General features: G+C 36.4%; 1 protein-coding gene across 1 annotated transcript in view; it reads left to right on the top strand.

The window, feature by feature from the left end:
- The window catches only part of LOC150092654 (uncharacterized), a 115186-nt gene extending 98968 nt beyond the window's left edge, over positions 1-16218 (top strand). Inside the window, exon 5 of the mRNA XM_090414600.1 lies at positions 13403-16218. Within this exon, the coding sequence (XP_090270726.1) occupies positions 13403-13661 (259 nt within the window). The 3' untranslated portion in view covers positions 13662-16218. The remainder of the gene's footprint in view (positions 1-13402) is intronic.
- The last annotated feature ends 3089 nt before the right edge of the window (positions 16219-19307 follow it).

Below are 19307 nucleotides of genomic sequence, written 5' to 3'. Positions count from 1 at the left end.
GTCCAACTCAGTGTTATTATTATTATTATTACTATGTAACACCTCCAGGGAGTCCAAAGACTCATCAAGGGAGGGCACCTACTGTTTACAACTCTTTGTCTCCACCACTCATTCCACCAATTACAACAAACTACAACTACCATCATCATCATCTACACCATAGCCACCTATTGTCCACAACCATTACTATTTTCACAGACAATCACAACCATGCCCATGGCGGGATTCGAACCTTTTGGTTGGAGAGCGGCTATGCTAACTACTCGGCCAACCAGACCGGCCAGAGTTTATCCCCATGTGAAGAACATGTCCAGTCCATTTCCATCTTTTTAGCTGAATCTCTTCATCGACTTGGAGAAAGTTTTCTTTAAAAGTTAATGGTTAGTGATTGTATTTGGCTAGAAGATTTTTAAAATTCTTCTTATTTTGAAAATGTCCAATTTATTACTTTGTGCCTTGATAAGTTTCTATGTTACAGAGTCATATAGCAATACTGCTTGCACAATAGATTTATAGATATTAATTTTCACTTTAACGGTAATATTTGATGTTTTCCATAATTTATTTAATGACGTGAAGCAATTTTGTGCTTCAGCAATTCTTTGTAAAACATCTTCTTAAGTGCCGCCTTGTTTATTTATTATTGATCTAAGGTATGTAAAAGTATCAACATCTTCAGTTGTTTAATTTTTTTTTAAATTTAATTTCTTTATTTGATTTTTCATTTATTTGCATGACCTTGGTTTCCTTCTTTTTTATATGAAGAACCACAGTTTCTACATAGCTAGCAAAGTCATCAGTTTTTAGCTTTAAGTCATTTAACTTGGAGGACAGGAGCACTATGTCAGCAAAATCAAGGACTTTCAGTGTGGATGTAAAGTCCTGACATATTCTTCTCTTTTGGTGATTAATTGACGTTTTCATAATCCAGTCAATCAAAATTATAAATAATAGACCAGATAGAACACAACCCTGCCTAACTCCAGTTTCAATGATAAAGAAGTCTGTAAGTTTTCCATGTACTTCCACTCAAGACACACTCAAACTCCTTGTGGCGTCTGCAAGGAGTTTGAGTGTGTTTAAGACATGGTATGATGAGATGTGTGTGTATGATAAAAGGACCTCCCAGATGAGTCTTTGACTCCATGAGGTCTTGGGGTAATAATAATAATAATAATATTCTTGATAATGTTGAGAAATTTATAAGGTATTCCATATTCTTCTAGTATTTTGCAAAGTTTCTATCTACTGAGTCAAATGCTTTACTAAAATCAATGAAGTTTAGGTAAAGTGAGACTTGAAATTCTATACATTGTTCTATTATATTTTTAAGAGTGAATATTTGTTGGATGATTCCAACCAGTTTGGAAACCTTCATGTTCTTTTCTTAATAAATTTTCGATTTCCTTTTTTAATCTATTAATTAAAATTTTTGTAAAATCTTTTGCAGGAATTGAAAGCAAACTTAATACCTCTCCAATTTTCGTGCTTGTTCAAATCTCCTTTTTTTGGGATTTTTATAATTACTGCTTCTTTCCATTGTTGAGGAATTTTTTATGCTTCCATATTTAATTTATATAACCTTTATAATTTGGTAGTAGTAGTTGTGTTAAGATCAACTTTTAACCTTTTGGCATCGATATTATCATTTCCACATGCTTTGTTAGACTTTAGTGCCCTCAGGGCATCTTTGACTTTGCTCAACGAAATCTCATCTTTGGAAATGTCCAAAGTGGGTATTACATTAGTTGTAATATTTTGCACCCATTTGAGACCCTGTATCTACCTTCATTCAAGGTTTCATCAAAATATTCTCTCTACCTTGCTTCGATTTTGAAGTCAATCATCAGTAACTTTCCTTGTTTGTCTCTAATGAAGGGGGGGGGGGTTGCTTTTTTGTTACCACTGATTCATTTTATAATCTGATGAAGTTGTCTAATTTGTCCATTTTCGGCAGTATTTGTGCTTCTTTTGGTAATTCATCAATATATTTTCCTTTGTCGGCTCTTGCAGCTCTCTTTATACTTTGATTTAGTTCATTATAACAATTGCTATATACTTTATATAATCCTTCTGAATTTGTACTGTTCATTAATGATTTAATCTTTTTTTCTCTCTTCAATGATCTTCCAAGTTTCTGCAGTTAACCATTCTTTATTTTTCCTTTTTCTTCATTTACTAATTACATCTTCAGCAACTTCATTGTAGGTATTCCTGAAGTTTTTCCGATATTCTTCTACCTTGTCATTTTCTGCTGTTACATCACATGATAAGCTGATATTTAAGTTGCATCACATGGGTCTGGATGTCAGATTGGTCAACTGGATTCAGGATTGGCTGTCTGATAAGTATCAGAGAGTTGTGTATGGTGGAGCAGTTTCAAGGAGGCAGGGGGTTACAAGTGGGGTCCCACAGGGCTCAGTACTAGGACCTATATTGTTTAACCTTTATATCAATGACATTGCCAGTGGACTGCAAGGGGATATTCAGTTGTTTGCAGATGATGCGAAGCTGGGAAGGATTATTAGTAATAGTGCAGATGTGGTAGCCCTGCAAGAGGATTTGAATAAGCTAGATAGATGGGCAAATGAATGGGGGTTTCAGTTTAATGCAGCAAAATGTAAGGTCTTGAGGTTTGGGAAACATCGATGGGACTGTATACTCTATGGGAGGAGTTATACTGGAGGAAGTAGGGGAGACAAGAGATCTGGGGTTGATGATTGATAGAAACCAGAAGTTTAGGGGACATATTGCAAAGGTGGTGAAGGTAACACAGGATTGCTGCAATTATGAGAAGGACACTGACCTGCAGAGATAAGAGGGTTATCATTCCGTTGTATAAGTCTCTGATCAGACTACACTTAGACTATTGTTCTCAGATTTGGTCCCCAGGATTTGAAGGGGATAAATTAACTGTGGAAAGGATACAAAGACGGATGACAAAGATGGTTTCAGGACTGTACAAGCATAGTTATGAGGATCGGCTGAGGGAATGTGGACTGCAGAGTTTGGTGGATAGAAGAAGGAGAGGTGATATGATTGAGACTTTTAAACTGTTGAGAGGTGGTTACAGGGTTGACACTGGGGAGTTGTTTCACTTGGTTGAACAGCAGGAAGGAGCGATTACAAGAGTCCATCCCTGGAAGCTACGAAAGGAAACTGTGAGCAAGAGAGTGAGGAGTGGTTTCTTTGTGTGGAGGGTGGTTGAACCGTGGAATGCATTGCCTGATAGAGTGGTGAGAGCGAGAACGGTCAATGAGTTTAAAGAGTGGTATGACAGACTTTGTGTTTCTTAAGTGGGACCTCCCCTCGATGAATCTTGACAGACTTTATGTTCTTAGGAAGGACCTCCCACGATGAGTCTTTTGACTCCATGGAGGCCTGAATAATAATAATAATACTACTACTAATAATAATAATAATAATAATAATATTGTATCTGTTCTTTATCTCCAAAGCAAACTTTTCTTTTGTTTCTTTAATTTTTAATTTTTCAATATCAAATACAATTCTTGAACTTTTTTTCTTTCTTAATACAACAGAAGTTTTAATTTCAACTTCATCACTAATAAGAAGTGGTCAAACCAACATCTGCACCATGTTTGACTCTCACATGAAGCATGGATCTTATGAATTTGCTATTGATAGCAACATGATCAATTTGGTTTCTTGCTGTCTGGCGAGGTCCAAGTCAATTTATGTATTTCTTTATGCTTAAATTTACTTCCTCCTCTGACAAAGTTGTTCATTTCACAAAAAGATACAAACATCATGCTATTTTTGTTTCGGTCTCCACAAGTCTTGAAACCTAAGGAGTTTTCTTCTGCCCTTTGCACACACCCTTCTTCCATCCACCCTGTACATCCACAAATCATTTATGTAATCGAAAGAACACATATAACACACCTCGCACTTAACGAAATGACTGAAGTCTAAATTAAATTCATGGAGTGGCAAAGCTGCCGCCATGTTATTTCCTCTGCCGGTTACTTCTCTAAGGTCTAAGGATTCGAAATTGGAAGTGATCACTATTTAGTCTTGAGCAGGATAAAATTGAATTTCATATTGAAAAGAATAACGTAAGAAAGTTTTAAAGTAAATAAAAGTTGAGCAGCTCTCAGATGTGAACTGTAGACTAAAACACACAAAGATTATTGAAGAAAAGATAAAAGAGTACCCACTTTTGCATTAAGATTGCCAATGAGTATTATCATATTGTGTTTTGGAATAGACTTTATTACCTTTTGCAATTGTTCATAAAAGCATTCTTTTATTTCTTCATCAGCATCATTAGTAGGTGCTTAAACCTGCACAACAGAAAGTTTGATAAATTTGGAATTGAATCTGGCTTTATAATTCTCTCGTTTACTGGTTACCATTCCATCAGGCTTTTGGTTACTTTTGGATTCAGTATTAGAGCAACTCCATTTTCATGCTTCTTCTCTGATTCGTAGTACAATATTACCTTTGTTGTCTTTAGTTATAAGTTTACCAAACCAGTCCATTCGAGTTCACTGATGCCTGAAATGTCTAACTTTTAATTGTCCATTTCATTTGTTACTTGCCTAGTTTTTCCTACCTGGTATAGTGCTCTGACATTCCATGATCCAATCTTTAAAATTTTTTATAGCTTCATAAGTGACTCTTTCAACAACAAGGATTTTGAAAGGCTTTCCCCTTATGTCATATATATTATCCACATCAGACCAAGCTAGATAACCATCTTCTGGGGGTTTTGCAAGTCATGTCTGTCACCAGGTGCATTTATTCATCCCAGTGACCATGAAGCAATTACTTAAGTAATCACTTCATAGCCACTCCCACCAACTGGATGGAGATTTGACACCTCATTTATAATGTCATCCTCTGATGTGATGATCATATCTGATTCTTGTATCCTCTCTGTTACATACTGCCTAAGGATACCATCCCTAAAAAACCCAAGAGATTAATTTTCTTTACTTTTTTAGATGCTATCTCATCATCATCTCAATCTATAATTACCAAATTACCATAATGAAAATCTTCCAATAATGATCACATTTTCCCTATTTGCCTGTCTAATTTGCTTATGCATTTCATTGCAACTGTCTTTTACATTTCCAGGTCTGTAGCAACATCCATTTAAATATTCTATTCTCTTCTATCCACCTCTACCTTACATCATATTTGCTCAGAACCACTACCATTATTTCACCTTGCAGTGTCACATCTCATTTTCTATCATCAACAGCACTTAACGTTTCTTTTTTTGCCTTTCCTGTCTTCATGAAAAACATCGTACCCATCCATCTATATTCTTGCCAGGATGTTGTTCTCATTGAACCATGTATTATTTATTTCAGCAATTTTTGGGTGAAATCAACTCAATAGGACAATTTAATTTAATTTTCTTTATTTCAGATAGTCAACTGTGAACATTCAGTTCATTTCTGGGTGTATAACAAATTCTACTGATTCCACTTCTGAGATGTGACTCCTGCATGCCATTTCTCCTTTTTTTTGTTACCCATTCAGAACCCTTTTCAGACCCAAATGTCGACACACATACACACATCTCAGATTATCCCATTTCTTTCTTGTCTACTCATGTGTTTATTTCCTTTTCAAGCATTGACCTATCTCATGTTGTGTTCCCCTGTTCATTCTAGCTGTCTCTGCTTCTCTTACTATGTTGCACCTTCTCTTATTCTTCTTAATCATACTACTCATTTTCCCACCCATAAGCATTCCTTCGATATCTTTATCCTTGCTCTTCTGTTCTTCCATATTGCTTCTTATTTTCTCAGATCCATTCTCTGTAGTCATTATTCTCCATTCTGGCAGCAGCCTCTACAGATGACACACCAAAAACATTCAAATGCAGTTTATTACTCTTGTACAGTTCTGTTTGTCTCTCAAAGTCATCCCTCACATTCATAAATGCACTCTTTCTCTTCACACATTTCCAATAACATATCATTTATGATTTTGTACTAGGGCCACTATTTAATTTGCATATTAATGATATAGGGAAAGATTTAAGGGAGAGGGTATTCAATTGTTTACTGATGATGAAAAACTGGGGAGGGCAATAATTGATAGAGGTGATGTAGATCTGCTGTAGGATGAGTTAAATAAATTGACATTTTGGGCAAAGGATAATGATTATCAATTCAGCTAAAAAAAAAATCAGCTAACGCCTTTTTTATTCCCGTATACGGGGAGTAGGCGAGGCCATTTAGCCCTATCTAACTTTTGGAGACTGAGTGGGCAGTTCAATCTCCACTGGTACCAATCAGAGATAGATGGCCCAAGGCTATCACTAATTAAGCGGTACACAGTGAAGAGAGACGGCTCAAATGTGCCGCCATCTTGTGGTCCCTAACCCTAACACAATATATTTAATGTCTGAAATAATGTGGGTTCTACGGTCGATTTTCTTGAGTTTACGGGACGAAAAACCCGAGTTTCCAGGAGTAAAAACATGCTTGCCCGTGCCAGAGATCGACTAACTCGGGAACCGGTCGAAAAAAGGCTTAGAAAAATTTCCTCTAGTCGCTGACTAGACTCGAAACCAAGAACCTGTGTGGTGTGGTTATTCACCACACCATGCAGGTTAAAAAGATTACATACTGTGTATCACATTGATGATGCTGGGGACTTGGGGTAATGGTGGAGAAGGAGGTTAAGTTTAGAGGGCATATTACTAAAGTCAGCAAATTAGCTCAAAGGATTGCTTGGATGTTGAAAAACATGCTAACTAAAGATAAGGAGGTTATTTCCTTCTTTATAAGGCTAAGATTTGGCTGCATTTTGACTATTCTGCACAGATTTGGTCACTGGGGTTTCTCTTGGATCAGGAAGTGGTGGAGAGGATTCAGAGATAAGTGACTAATCTGGTGACAGATCTGTGGAATGTTTCCTCTGAGGATAGGTTGAAGATGTGTGTGGATTTGCAAAGTTTAGTTGATAAGAGACAAGGGGACATGATAGATACTTTTAAGTTGTTGAAGAGGTTCTATAAGATCAAAATAAAGAAAATTTTTCAATACATGATAAATAGAGATCTAGAGGTCACCCTGGATGTTGTGTAAGACCATGGTTAGTAAGGTAAGGGTGTATGGACTAGAATTTTTTATTTGGAGAGTAGTGAGTGAATGGAATGGATTGCCAAAATTAGTTGTGAGTGCCCTGATGGTAAATGAGTTTAAAGAGAGGTATGATAGATATTGTATTTATAAAGGCTAGTATGGGTCTCCTGCAATGACTCTTCCAACTTCATGGCGATACCCTTATAATAATAATTTATTTATTTATTTCATATGGGGTTCCCCCTGTGCCTCCCCTGTTCCTTAGGATGGGTGGAGCCCTCCTAATGAGGGATTAAGTATGTATTTTATGACTGTAGATCAGTGTGTGTGTGTGTGTGTGTGTGTTCATGGGGCCAGTTTGCCTGTTCTGAGGGACAAAAAACCGAGTTCCCAGGTGAAAAAAACCTCTACTTCTGTACGAGACCGGCTAACTCACCTTTAGTCGAAAGAGACTAGATAATGGTTTCTCACGTCATGAACAGGAATCAAACCCAGGTATTTCTGACCGAAGGGCTTTGTCTATACTGACTGAGCTATGGAGGCTCATAATAATAATAATAATAATAATAATCATCATCATCTTTACTCTCTACATCTACTCATCATTGTTATATCTGGCAGCATGATGACTACCTTTCCTACCACTGTTATGTTTTATTCTCCTCAACAACTGCCTGATATTCATTCTTATATTTTTCTTGTTTTTCAACCAAGCAATCTGTTCCTACTACTACTACAACTACCATCTCTTTTGCATGCTTACTCCTTATATCCAGTGGTCAATCCCTCTACCCATTCTTCCTTCAGGAAAAGAAACCTTGTGCATCCTCTCTCATTCACCACACATCTAATAATCAAACCTCCATACACAGTACTCATGAGTCACTTCTTTCATTTCAGCCTTCTTCACTCTTCCATATATATCTACAATTTTCCTCATTTCACTCCTCACGTGCTTCATCTCTTGTCTCATTCTCACCGACTCTGCTTTCAAATCTTTCATTACTTTTTTTGCTATCAGTTACACATGCTTTTCATTGTCAGCCCTGCCCATTATCTTACTGTTATTTGCTGTCAGTCTCACTTTTTTCTTTGACATCAGTTTGGCAACTTTCTTAACACTTGCACACCCCTTCTTATAATCATTCATTTAATTTACTATGCCATGTTCCCCTGATTCAAACATGGTCCATCAACACGTTACACTTCCTAAATACCTACACATGGTCATCTCTTCTATTCAACATCTCCACATAAATATCCACAATATTTACCCACTCATACATATGTCATTCACAGAGCCATACCGTTCTCAAAAATTCCATGCCATTTATTTTGTCTTTCACATTGTAAGGATCTTTCTCTCACTGCCATTTTGTCCCACAGTGCTACATAAGGAACAAAGAATTTAAAATAATACACTGGTCTAAAAATTTATCCACACACTGCATATGCTAATTGCAACTATCACATTGCAACCTCATTCTAAAACTAAACAATACAGTCACACAATAAATAACATTATCCTGCTGCACCTCTTACAGTGATGATCTTCTTATGCTTGATATCTAGTGGCTTAAGTCCCATATCACCAGCCAATCCTCACTCATTCACTGTCTGTGGCCTACTAACAGGATGCATCATGGAAAGGTAAGATTGGACATTAGGTCAAAAACATTGGTCAGTTCTCCACTTGCAGAGTCTGGTGGACAGGAGGAAGAGGGGAGATATGATAGAGACCTACCAGTTGGTAAGGGATTGTCATAGGATCAATGGTGGAGAAGTTCTACAGAGAATAGTGGGAGATCAGGGGAGAACCAGAGGTCATCCCTGGAAACTGTATAAAGAGGGTGTGAGTAGGGGAGTGAGAGGCAGGTTTTTTTTGTGCAGAGTTGTGAATGATTGGAATGCCTTGCCTGAGAGTGTGGTGTCTGCAAGGAGTTTGAGTGTGTTTAAGACACAGTATGATGAGATATGTGTGTGTGATAAAAGGACCTCCCAGATGAGTCTTTGACTCCATGAGGTCTTGGGGTAATAATAATAATAATAATAATAATAATATATTGAAGTATCCTTCCAGTTTAGCTTTCACCTTTAAGTAAAGCTTAGTGAGTTGCAGGCAAATTATCAACAAGCCGAAAACAAGTTTTGAAAAGCTTGCCGTAATTCAGTGTTCCAACAATATTAGCATTTACTAGTCTCCGCGTTGCTCTAAGCACCTTCTCTTTGAACTTTGTCACCAATGCAGGAATGCCTTATGGCTCCATTCTGTCAGCTACCCTCTTTCTTCTGCACAAAGACTATCTATTCTCAATCACTACTAATCCTATTCACAGCTTTCTTGATGATAGTACACTCCATTCATCCTGCTCAGACATCCCAAGCTTTAAGATCATCTACAACCAATTCCCTAAACACTGATCTCCATATCATCCTTCAGTGGGTCGCAGATAACCTGATCATCTTCAATGCCACCAAAATGCAATCCTACCGTTTTCTCACAAAAGATATCTCATTTCATCTTCCCTTATCCACTGTAATACACAAATCATTAAACAGGATCTGATATCTCTCCTTGGACTTACTGACTTCCAGCCTCTCCTGGTATAAGCACATAACATCGATAGTTTCCTCACCCTCTAAAATACTAGACATTCTTTTTCGCTCAAGAAGATATTTTACACCAACTCAGCTACTAATCCTATACAAATCACACATTCTTAAAATACTGTTCACAAGCCTGAGGTGATGTACCCACCTAAAATCTTTTAAGAAATTCTCAATGATGTTAAGATGAGAGCAGTTCAGCTCCTAGATGACCCTGCCATCACAGATTCACTTCAACTTCTGTCTCACATATGTTTCAGCACCATCCTTCTACAGGTACCTTTGTGATGATGTGTTCCAGTCCACTGCTTCGGTGAATAGGGAAACATCATTCCTCCTCTTTTTTGGGCCTGTTAAAACAAGAGCTTCAGCTAACCAATATTCCTTTTTAGTGCAATTGCAAACACACTGAACCTGCTCTCTTCCTGATTTATTCCATCTACTTCTATCCTCTGGGACAGTGTTCCTCATAAAGTGTTTCCCACCAACCACAACCTCCACCTCTTCACAAAAAAATTTGTTAGATTTCTTCTTTCTCAATCCTTGCCCCTACATATAGCACAGATGTATATTTATAGGTTCTTGTACCTCTCGTGTGGGGTTAAAAAAAATTTGCTCTCAGCAAAACATATATCTTATTTTTTATGCCACTTAAAAGAAAAGGAATCCTATTTCATCTCTGTATTAATTGTCATATTTTTAGACAAAATGAAATTTCTTATGTTGCAATAACTTGAACTTCTGATGATATATGAGGGTGGTCTGAAAACTTCTCGGCCTAGCAATGAAAAAACAAATTTATAATTTCAAAATTATTTTTATTTTTCAACATAATCTCCCTTAAGACTAATAAATTTATTCCAGCGATGCTCCAGCACCATTATCCCATCACTGTAGTGGTTCTCAGTAAGATTTGCAAAATACCCCTCTTCAGCTGCAATCACCTCTTGGTTCGAAGAAAAATGTTGACCAGCAAGGAAGATTTTTAGTTTTGGGAAGAGACAGAAGTCAGAGGGAGCCAAATCTGGGGAATAGGGTGGATATTTCAACAATTCATTGTGCAGATCCCTTAATTTTCCCATTGCCAAAACACCTTTGTGGGCAAGTGCATTGTCTTGATGAAAGATGATTTTTTTCCTTCTGCAAACCGGATCTTTTCTCACGAATTTTTTTGTCTAGTCTGGTTAAAAGATTGGAATAATATTCCCCTGTTATTGTTTTACCCTTTTCAAGATAATTAATAAACAAAATGCCTTTAGGATCCCAAAACAGCGATTCCATGACTTAGGTGCTGAAGAACCAGCTTCTGTCCCCTGTTTTGACTTCTGATTAGATTCTGGTGTGTAATGGTGAATCCAAGTCTCATCGTTAGTAATAAATCGATGCACAAAATCAGTTTTATTCTTGTTAAACTGCTCCAAGCACTGTTCGGAGATTTTCATGCGAGTGCATTTTTTGATCTTCTGTGAGCAAGCGTGGCACCCATCTTCCGCAAGGCTTTTTCATTTGCAATTTTTCGTTCAAAATATATCCTACATGTTCTTTTGAAATGCCTGTAGTCTCTGCAGTTTCGAGCACTTTGACTCGCTGGTCATTCAGTACATATTGTGCACTTGATCAATGATTTCTGGTGTTGTTACACTTTTTGGATATCCTTCATGTGGATCATCTTCAAGGGTGGTATGACCACGTTAAACTCGGCAGCCCATTTCTTAATTGTCGAAAATTATTATTATTATTATGTGACACCTCCAGGGAGTCCAAAGACTCATCGAGGGAGTGTGTGCCAACAGCATCGAACGATTGATTCCCTTCCAACTACTAACCGCTCTCAAACTTGTTTAACTTTTTACGTGAGCCATTAGTAGCATAGGCTCTACCAATCGACCAATCTTTGGAAGGAGAAGAGTGGCCATAAACTTTTTATGAACTTTGAATGAATTTTTTTTGGTATTAAACCTTCTTTTACAAAGAATTTTATAACTGCACGATACTCAATTTTATCCATTTCAAGGGATACAGACAACACTTTTGCGTCAGACAGCTATATAAAACAAACTGCTTGATAGAATGACTTGCAATTTCACATGGATGCTTATGACAGATGTACCAACTTAGAAAAAAAAATCGTGCATCTGCGGTCAAGAATTTTTCAGACCACCCACTTATTTAGTGCAAAGTACCTTTATTATTATTATTATTATTCGTGACACCTCCAAGGAGTCCGAAGGCTCATCGCAGGAGGACACCTATTGTACAACTCTCTGTCTTCACCACTACACCGAACTTCTACTACCAATCACCAACATCAGCACCATCTACTGGCCACTACTACCACCACAGCTAGTATTTTTTGTCTGTAAATTGCGTGTGTTCTGAAGGGCCAATTTGTCTACATGCGGGATGAAAAACCCGAGTTTCCAGGAGAAAAAAACCCCACTACATCCGTATGAGATCGGCTAACTCACCTTCGATTGAAAAACGTCCATATATAAAGATTCCTCTCATCACGACGAGAATCGAACGTAGGCCTTTTCCCAGTTGAAGGATGCAACATACTGTTGTTCTTCCAATTGCGCTATGGAGGCTTTATAAGGGTTTATTTAATTGAAGAAAACTTAATCTCATTTAGAGATAGTAGGATTTTTTTTCCTCCCAGAAACTTTTTTTTTTTTTTTTTTTAATTACAAAACAGGTAAACTGGCCATAGAAACAAATGCAATTAAATACTGGCCTCACTGCCTTATTTGCTCCTGTTATTATTTTAAACAACAAATAATTATGTATGCATTTTAGAGAAAAACAACCTATTCTCTTTCTTCCCTTCTTTCTTTTTCTTTAGATGTTGCTCTGGAACTTTACTTAGAATACCCATCCTGGTATTTTAAGTAAAAATTCCACCCATCCATAGAATGGTTTTCTCACACCTTGGGATGGTTTCTGTAAAAGCTCCATAACAACTTTTAACTGTTGTTGAAAAACAATTAGGTTGATTAATGATGCCTATAAGTCTGCAGGTAGAACTGTAATGTTGATTGAGAGATGTGTTTAGTATTTAGGCATTCCCATTGAATTTCTTCTGCATCATTAAAAGGATTACTTTTCTGTTTTATTATCTAATATGCAATTGGAGGGTTTTTTTTTAATTTTTTTAATGAAAAAACTGCAAAAGGGCTTGATCAAATGAATAGGGAGAATGGATGAACTTTACTACATTTTTTAAAAAAAATTTTACCACATGATTTTCTATTTCTGCCATCTTTTACAAATGATAAATCTTCTAACAAACCATCTTTAATTTTTTTTGTCATTCTTAAATTCAAGTTGTGCTCATGGCCTCATAGTTATGTGAATATCTTAATATTTCTCAAATTCTGCATTTTTTTTTTTTACTTGCTTTCATCTAAAATTTCATACAGATTCTTTTCTTAATAACTCATCATTAATGCATGTAAGAACAACTTTATAAAAATTTTGCAGTGATCAATTATTGCATCCGTCATGTAACAATAACAGTCTTTTCCAGTTTTCAACTACTCACAATGGGCTTGAATTACTTATGTAAAACAGGTAACACATAGTAAGTTCCTGAAAGTTGGTAAGTGCCTCATATATAAATTTACAATTTGTTTCTAGTTTTTGATATATTTTTGTATAAATTATAAATATGTAATATTGAAAACAGTTTTGAGCATTCCTGAATAATCATATTCATACTACAGGAATATGCATATCTGGTATCCAATGTTTGAGAACTTGGCATGGGTTAGTGAATATCAATATCCAACTGGTTATGCATATCTGAAGGAAAATGGATTGCAGCTGGCGAAATTGGTAACAATGCCATTTAGACTGGATGATATTAATAATATATTACTCACTTCTACTACCTTGGCTTATTCAGAATATTGGAAAGTAAGTAGTAATATATCATTAATTTTTCGTTTTGTACTTAATATTTATCCAAAATATTGTTCATAATATGGATCACAAGTTTTTTGCTTACCTTTCCTCTTGACTTGTCTTTAAATGATCATATTTGGTCTGGTTGGCCAAGTGGAAAGTGGATAATATTTTAGCTCTCCAACTTGCAGTCTTTTCCAATCTAGCTATGGGCATGAATGTTTTAGGTAGAAGATAAATATTATTGCCCAGTGGCAGATGAATGTCCTTATTGGAAGCCAAATGGCTTGAAAAAGTTCCATTTTTGATTTCTCAAGAAGGATTTTCAAATTGTTTAAAAAAAAACTAAAAAAAAAAAAACTTTAACCCACCCATGGTACTAATTAGTGCTATAAGTTTACAACCATTCATGGATAGTAGTAACATTAATAAAATTATAAAAAAACAGCTTCAAATTAGCTCTTCCCACCCATTCTTAAATGCTTAAATAATGTCAAGTTTCTTTCTGATACAGGTGAACTTCTACTTATAAACTTTCAAGATAAGAACAACTGTTATTTATGAACATTGTACAGACTAACAAATTGCAACTCCTAATTCATTTGAACACAGAATCCTCCACTTACAAATCTTTTATGGTGTGTGAAGTTCACAGATATTTTATGATTCATAATGGGAAATATTCACCCTGTTAATTCTTTCTCTTTTCTGTGCCCATATATCAAATATTCTTCAGTTGAACATTTTATTCCACATGTTAATGTTGTGTGAGTCTATATATTATTATTTACAACATCTGACCTCCATGGAGTCAGAGACTCGTCATGGGAGGTACACACTATCACACACAAAGCTCATCCAACATGCCATAAGCTGATTCAATGTTTTATATTCACAATACCACACTCTGGCAATGCATTCTACTCAACAAAAACTCTCTTTGCAAAGAACCTGCTCATCATGCCTCTGCTCACACCCTCCTTATACAGTTTCCAGGGATGGCCTCTTGTTCTACTCCCCTCTCCCATCCAATGAAAAATCTCCTCCATGTCAAGCCTGATAAGAATCCCTTATTAACTTATGTCTCAATCATATTTCCCCTCCTCCTCCTCCTATTCATGAGGATTTGCTGCAAGGAGGATGAGTGCTCATCTGATAGAAAAGGATGGTGTAAAAGAGAAGTGAAAAAAAAAGTTAAAAATTTTTGAAAAAAGAAAGTGAGCAATCTGAGAAACTTAACAGTCGATGGTCAGAAAGATGAAAGTGATGCAAATGTAGCAAAAGTTAAAAAACAAACTGCAGTTAAAGATAAGGTGACATGCGGCATTGACTGCGAACAGCATGTATGATGCAAAGTTTGAAAATTCAAAATAATGAATGAGAGAAGAAGAGAGCAAAAGTGTGACACAGGGTTCAAAAGTTCGAAATTTTAAAAGAATAAATGAAAACGAAAGTGCGACACAGAGTTCGAAATTTTGAAAGAATGAATGACAACGAAAATGTGTTGCAAGATTCGAAAGTTGAGTTGGTTAAGATGAAGCAAGAGATGAAATGGATGCAGAAAAGAGAATTCGAGATATGTATGGAAGAGTAAAAATGATGAAAACAAATAATGTTGGCATAAAAAAGGTAACAAAAGACCTGCAAGTGGGATTGTATGGTGATTCAATTATTAAAGGTGTGCTGGATGAGAGGATGCATAAAGTATATTTTACTGGAGGTAGAATGGGTAGAATGATTGTGGCATTAGATATGAGAAGTAAGCGATCAAAAAAGTTGGTAGTTGTAATAGGTACAAATGACCTTACTGCAAACAAAGAACACATTAGATTGGATATCAGGAAGTTCTTGAGATGGATAAAAGAGAATAGTGTAATAGGAAAGGTAGTGTGTTGGCTAGGTATGACAGTGGTGAGAACAGTTTGAAGGATGAAGTGAACTATATAGGCGTGATGAACTGAATTTGAGTGGTTTTGGTGTGAGTCGCTTGGAGAGATTGCTGCTGGAAGGTAGAGAAGTGAGTGCAGAGAATGAATCTGATCAAGTGGGAAGCGATGTGGGAGAATGAGAGAGTTAAGACAGGAGAAATTGAAGAGGTGATTGTGAATGAAGAAGTGAGTAGCATGAGTATAGAGAATGAGAGAACAGGTGTGCAAGACAGACAGGAAAACAGGGAGGCTTAGAGTGGACTGAGGAACACAATGTGAGAAAGGTAGATGCTCCAAGAGGATATGAATGCATGTGTACACAAAAAGGGAAGGGGACCTGGGATCAAGGGAAAACAGTTAGATCTGAAGAGGGTTCTAAGATGAATATGGAGAAAAAGAAATGGCTCGAGTTAAGCATGGAGTAGTCACAGGAAATAAGTGGTGTCAGTGAAACTAGCTATAGATCCAGGAATAAGCAGTTAACATGTTCATTGCCAATCACGCGATATCGCGCGATGCGAGTTCTCACCAGACGGCCGATCACGCGTTATCGCGTTGACGTCGCTAACTAAATAAAAAAATAAAAAAAATTTGGCCACCACACGAAATTCCAATTTTCAGCTTGGCAATGAAAGTGTTAATAAGCATTTCATAAGGGCCTTTCATTCTCGTGAATGTGACTTATTGGAGAGAGATTGAGAGCAGTTGATAATTTCTTTCTAAGTAATCTTGGATGGCATATCAGGATTCAGTTGCCGGCTGGCGCAGTCTTTAAATAATACAAATTTGTCGGCAAAAGAATTAACTGATAATTAAATAATACAAAAGTTAATAATAACAGATACAGATAGTTTAAGCAATAAAAGATAAGCCATAAGACAACAAAAGACGAAGATACAACAACGCACTCACTCTTCTGGAATTTTGACTACAAAATTGTTCGATTCACGCTACGAAATCCTTTCGCATCTCTTCTACTCTCCTAATTTGGCTCTCTCGGACTACTATCTGTTTCTAAACATGAAAAAATGGCTTACAAGAAAGAGATTTTCATCAAATGATGAGGTGATTGCCAAAACAACAGCCTATTTTGAAGAGTTGGACAAATCATACTATACGGATGGGATCAAAAAACTCAAGCATTGTTGGACTAAGTGTATAGACCTCAAAGGAGACTATGTTGAAAAATAAAAAATGTTTCTCCCAAAAAAAATTGTTTTCTTCATTTTTGCATGGACTTATCAAACAACCCTCGTAGTATACTTAGATTTCGCAAAGGCTTTTGATAGATTACTGCACGATTAGTTGATAGTCAAACTATTGCAGATGGGGTTGGATATTAGATTAGTCCATTGAATCAGAGAGACTGGCTATCTGATAGGTATCATCAGCATGATGTGTATGGGGGAGCAATATCCAGGAAGAGGAAAGTCACTAATGTTGTGCCTCAGGGGTCGCTTTTTAGGACCATACAAGGACTTGAATAAATTGAGTGAATGGGCATGGAATTGGGGATGTGAGTTCATTGTTGCAAAATGTAAGGTTTTAAAATTTGGGAGAAAAAAAAAGTTGGAATGTAGTATTTATGCTTGGTGGGGATATATTGTTGGAGGTGGAGGAAATAAGAGATCTTCAGGTGATAGTGGATAAGGATCTGAAATTTAGGGGACACATTGCCAAAATTGTGAGGACAACACAAATACTTCTGGGAACGATGCAGAGGACACTGACTTGCTGAAATAAGGAGATTATTGTTCTGTTTTATAAGGCTTGGATTAGGCTACACATGGACTACTGTGCACAGATTTGGTCACCTGGTTTTCAAAAGGACAAAGAGATGTTGGAAAGGTCAACTGACTAAGGTAGTTTCTGACCTCTGGAATTTTGAATATGAGGAAAGGTTGAGAAGATGCAATTTACAGTCTGGTGGATAGGAGGAAGTGGGATAATATGATAGAGACCTAGAAGTTACTAAGGAGTTGTTATAGGATCAGTGTTGGAGAATTTTTACAGAAAACAGTAGGAGATCAGTGGATTACCAGAGGTCATCCCCAGAAGCATTATAAGGAGGGTGTGAGCAGAGGAGTGAGAAGAAGGTTTTTTGCATGCAGTGTTGTGAATGATTTTTTTCTTTTTGCATTCAACAGTTTTGCTTAAAATTGGTCTCATAGTCGATTCACCCATTTTTGTGTTCTTGTCCTATCTTTGCTTTGGACTTGCTTTGTTCATTTTTCTTTATTATTTCAAGTTTTTCTTTCAGTGAGATTAATTTTTGAATCATTTTCACACTTCCACTTTTTTGCTCACTAATTCTTTTACTCATGATGAAGGTTGGGAAAACTCTTTAAAATAAAAAAGTAAAGAAAACAATTGCAAAGGAGGCACAAGATATGATCATCAAAATGCTATGTAATTAGCAGATGATTAGCATAAATTTTGGTGGTAAATTTGAAACATAGTGTACATGGAAATAGTAGTATACCATTAAAAATTAATAACTTTATAAAATGTTTAAATCAGTAACTAAATTATTTCATCCTGGTGAGTGATTTTTTAAAATAGTTATCCATAAAAGTGTATAGATAGAAAAATTTTTTAAATCTATAACATTTATTTTTGAGATGTATATAGGCACATTAATTGAATTTGGGTATAAAAAAAAATGATAAACTAATCGGAGGTGCATTAATCGATGGATTGCTGTAATTCACCTTCTATCATCCATAGCATCCTCCCCCACCTCCTCCCTTGTCCTTTCTATCCTCATGGAAAACATCATACCTTTACAGTTCTGTTGCCATCAGAATATCATTCTTACCATGTTTCACTTATTCCAACAATTTTTGGGTGAGTAAACTCCATCAATGAAACCATTTCATCTCTCTTATTTCTAATACTCCCGGGATTTGTAAATAAACACCGCAATTCACTTTAAGATCTATAACTTGGTGCTGCCCATGCCACTTGTAGGTTGTGATTTCCCCACATCTGACCATTCTCAATTGTCTTTATCACCACTTAGCCCATCTATCTCTTCAGACTCAGCTATATCCCATATATCTCAGGCCATCCCATTTCCATACAGACTATCCTATAGGATAGTCTGTATGGAACTACTAATTCCAACATCCTCTCTCCTTATAGTGTCTCCCTGTCCAACTTGCATTCTTGTTCTGTCATTATCACTCACAGTACTATTATTCTTATTTAAAGTAACTTCATTCTCACCATTTCCACTCTCCTGATCTCTTGCTTCACTTCTTATTTTCATCTTACTTCTTTTGCTCTCTTGTCTGCATCATTTGTTCCTCCTTGCAGTGATTACTGTTCTGTTTTTTTAATACCCTTGACACTACATTGACACGCTAACCATTATTCACACAATAACTATCATACTTCTCCTTAAACTTATTCACAGACAAAGCACTCGCAACCACCTCTGGTAATGCATTCCAGACATTCGCTACCTTCCAAGCAAAAAATCTAGTCCTAACACCCTTGTGAACCACACTCTAACACAATTTCCAGAGATGACCTCTCATTCTCTACCTTCCTGCACTATACAGAAAAAAAAGTCATCAGTATCAATCCTATAAAACCCCTTTTATAACTTCATGTTTCTATCATATTTCCTCTCTTATGCCTATCAGGTAATTCATCAAATAACCATGTAATATTTGATGTGCTGTTTTGGCCACCTTTGCAATATGCCCTCTAAACTTCAGTTCTCTGTCCACAATAACCCTCCAAATCCCTTGGCTTTGTCAACGTCTTACAGTTCAATTCCATTAATATA

Source organism: Typopeltis vanoorti, chromosome 25 (assembly GCF_054136105.1).
Source record: "Typopeltis vanoorti isolate ZY-2024b chromosome 25, IOZ_Tvanoo_1.0, whole genome shotgun sequence".
Lineage (NCBI taxonomy): Eukaryota > Metazoa > Arthropoda > Arachnida > Uropygi > Thelyphonidae > Typopeltis > Typopeltis vanoorti.
The sequence above is the reverse complement of the archived record's forward strand: the minus strand, read 5'-3'. Positions and strand labels throughout refer to the sequence as shown.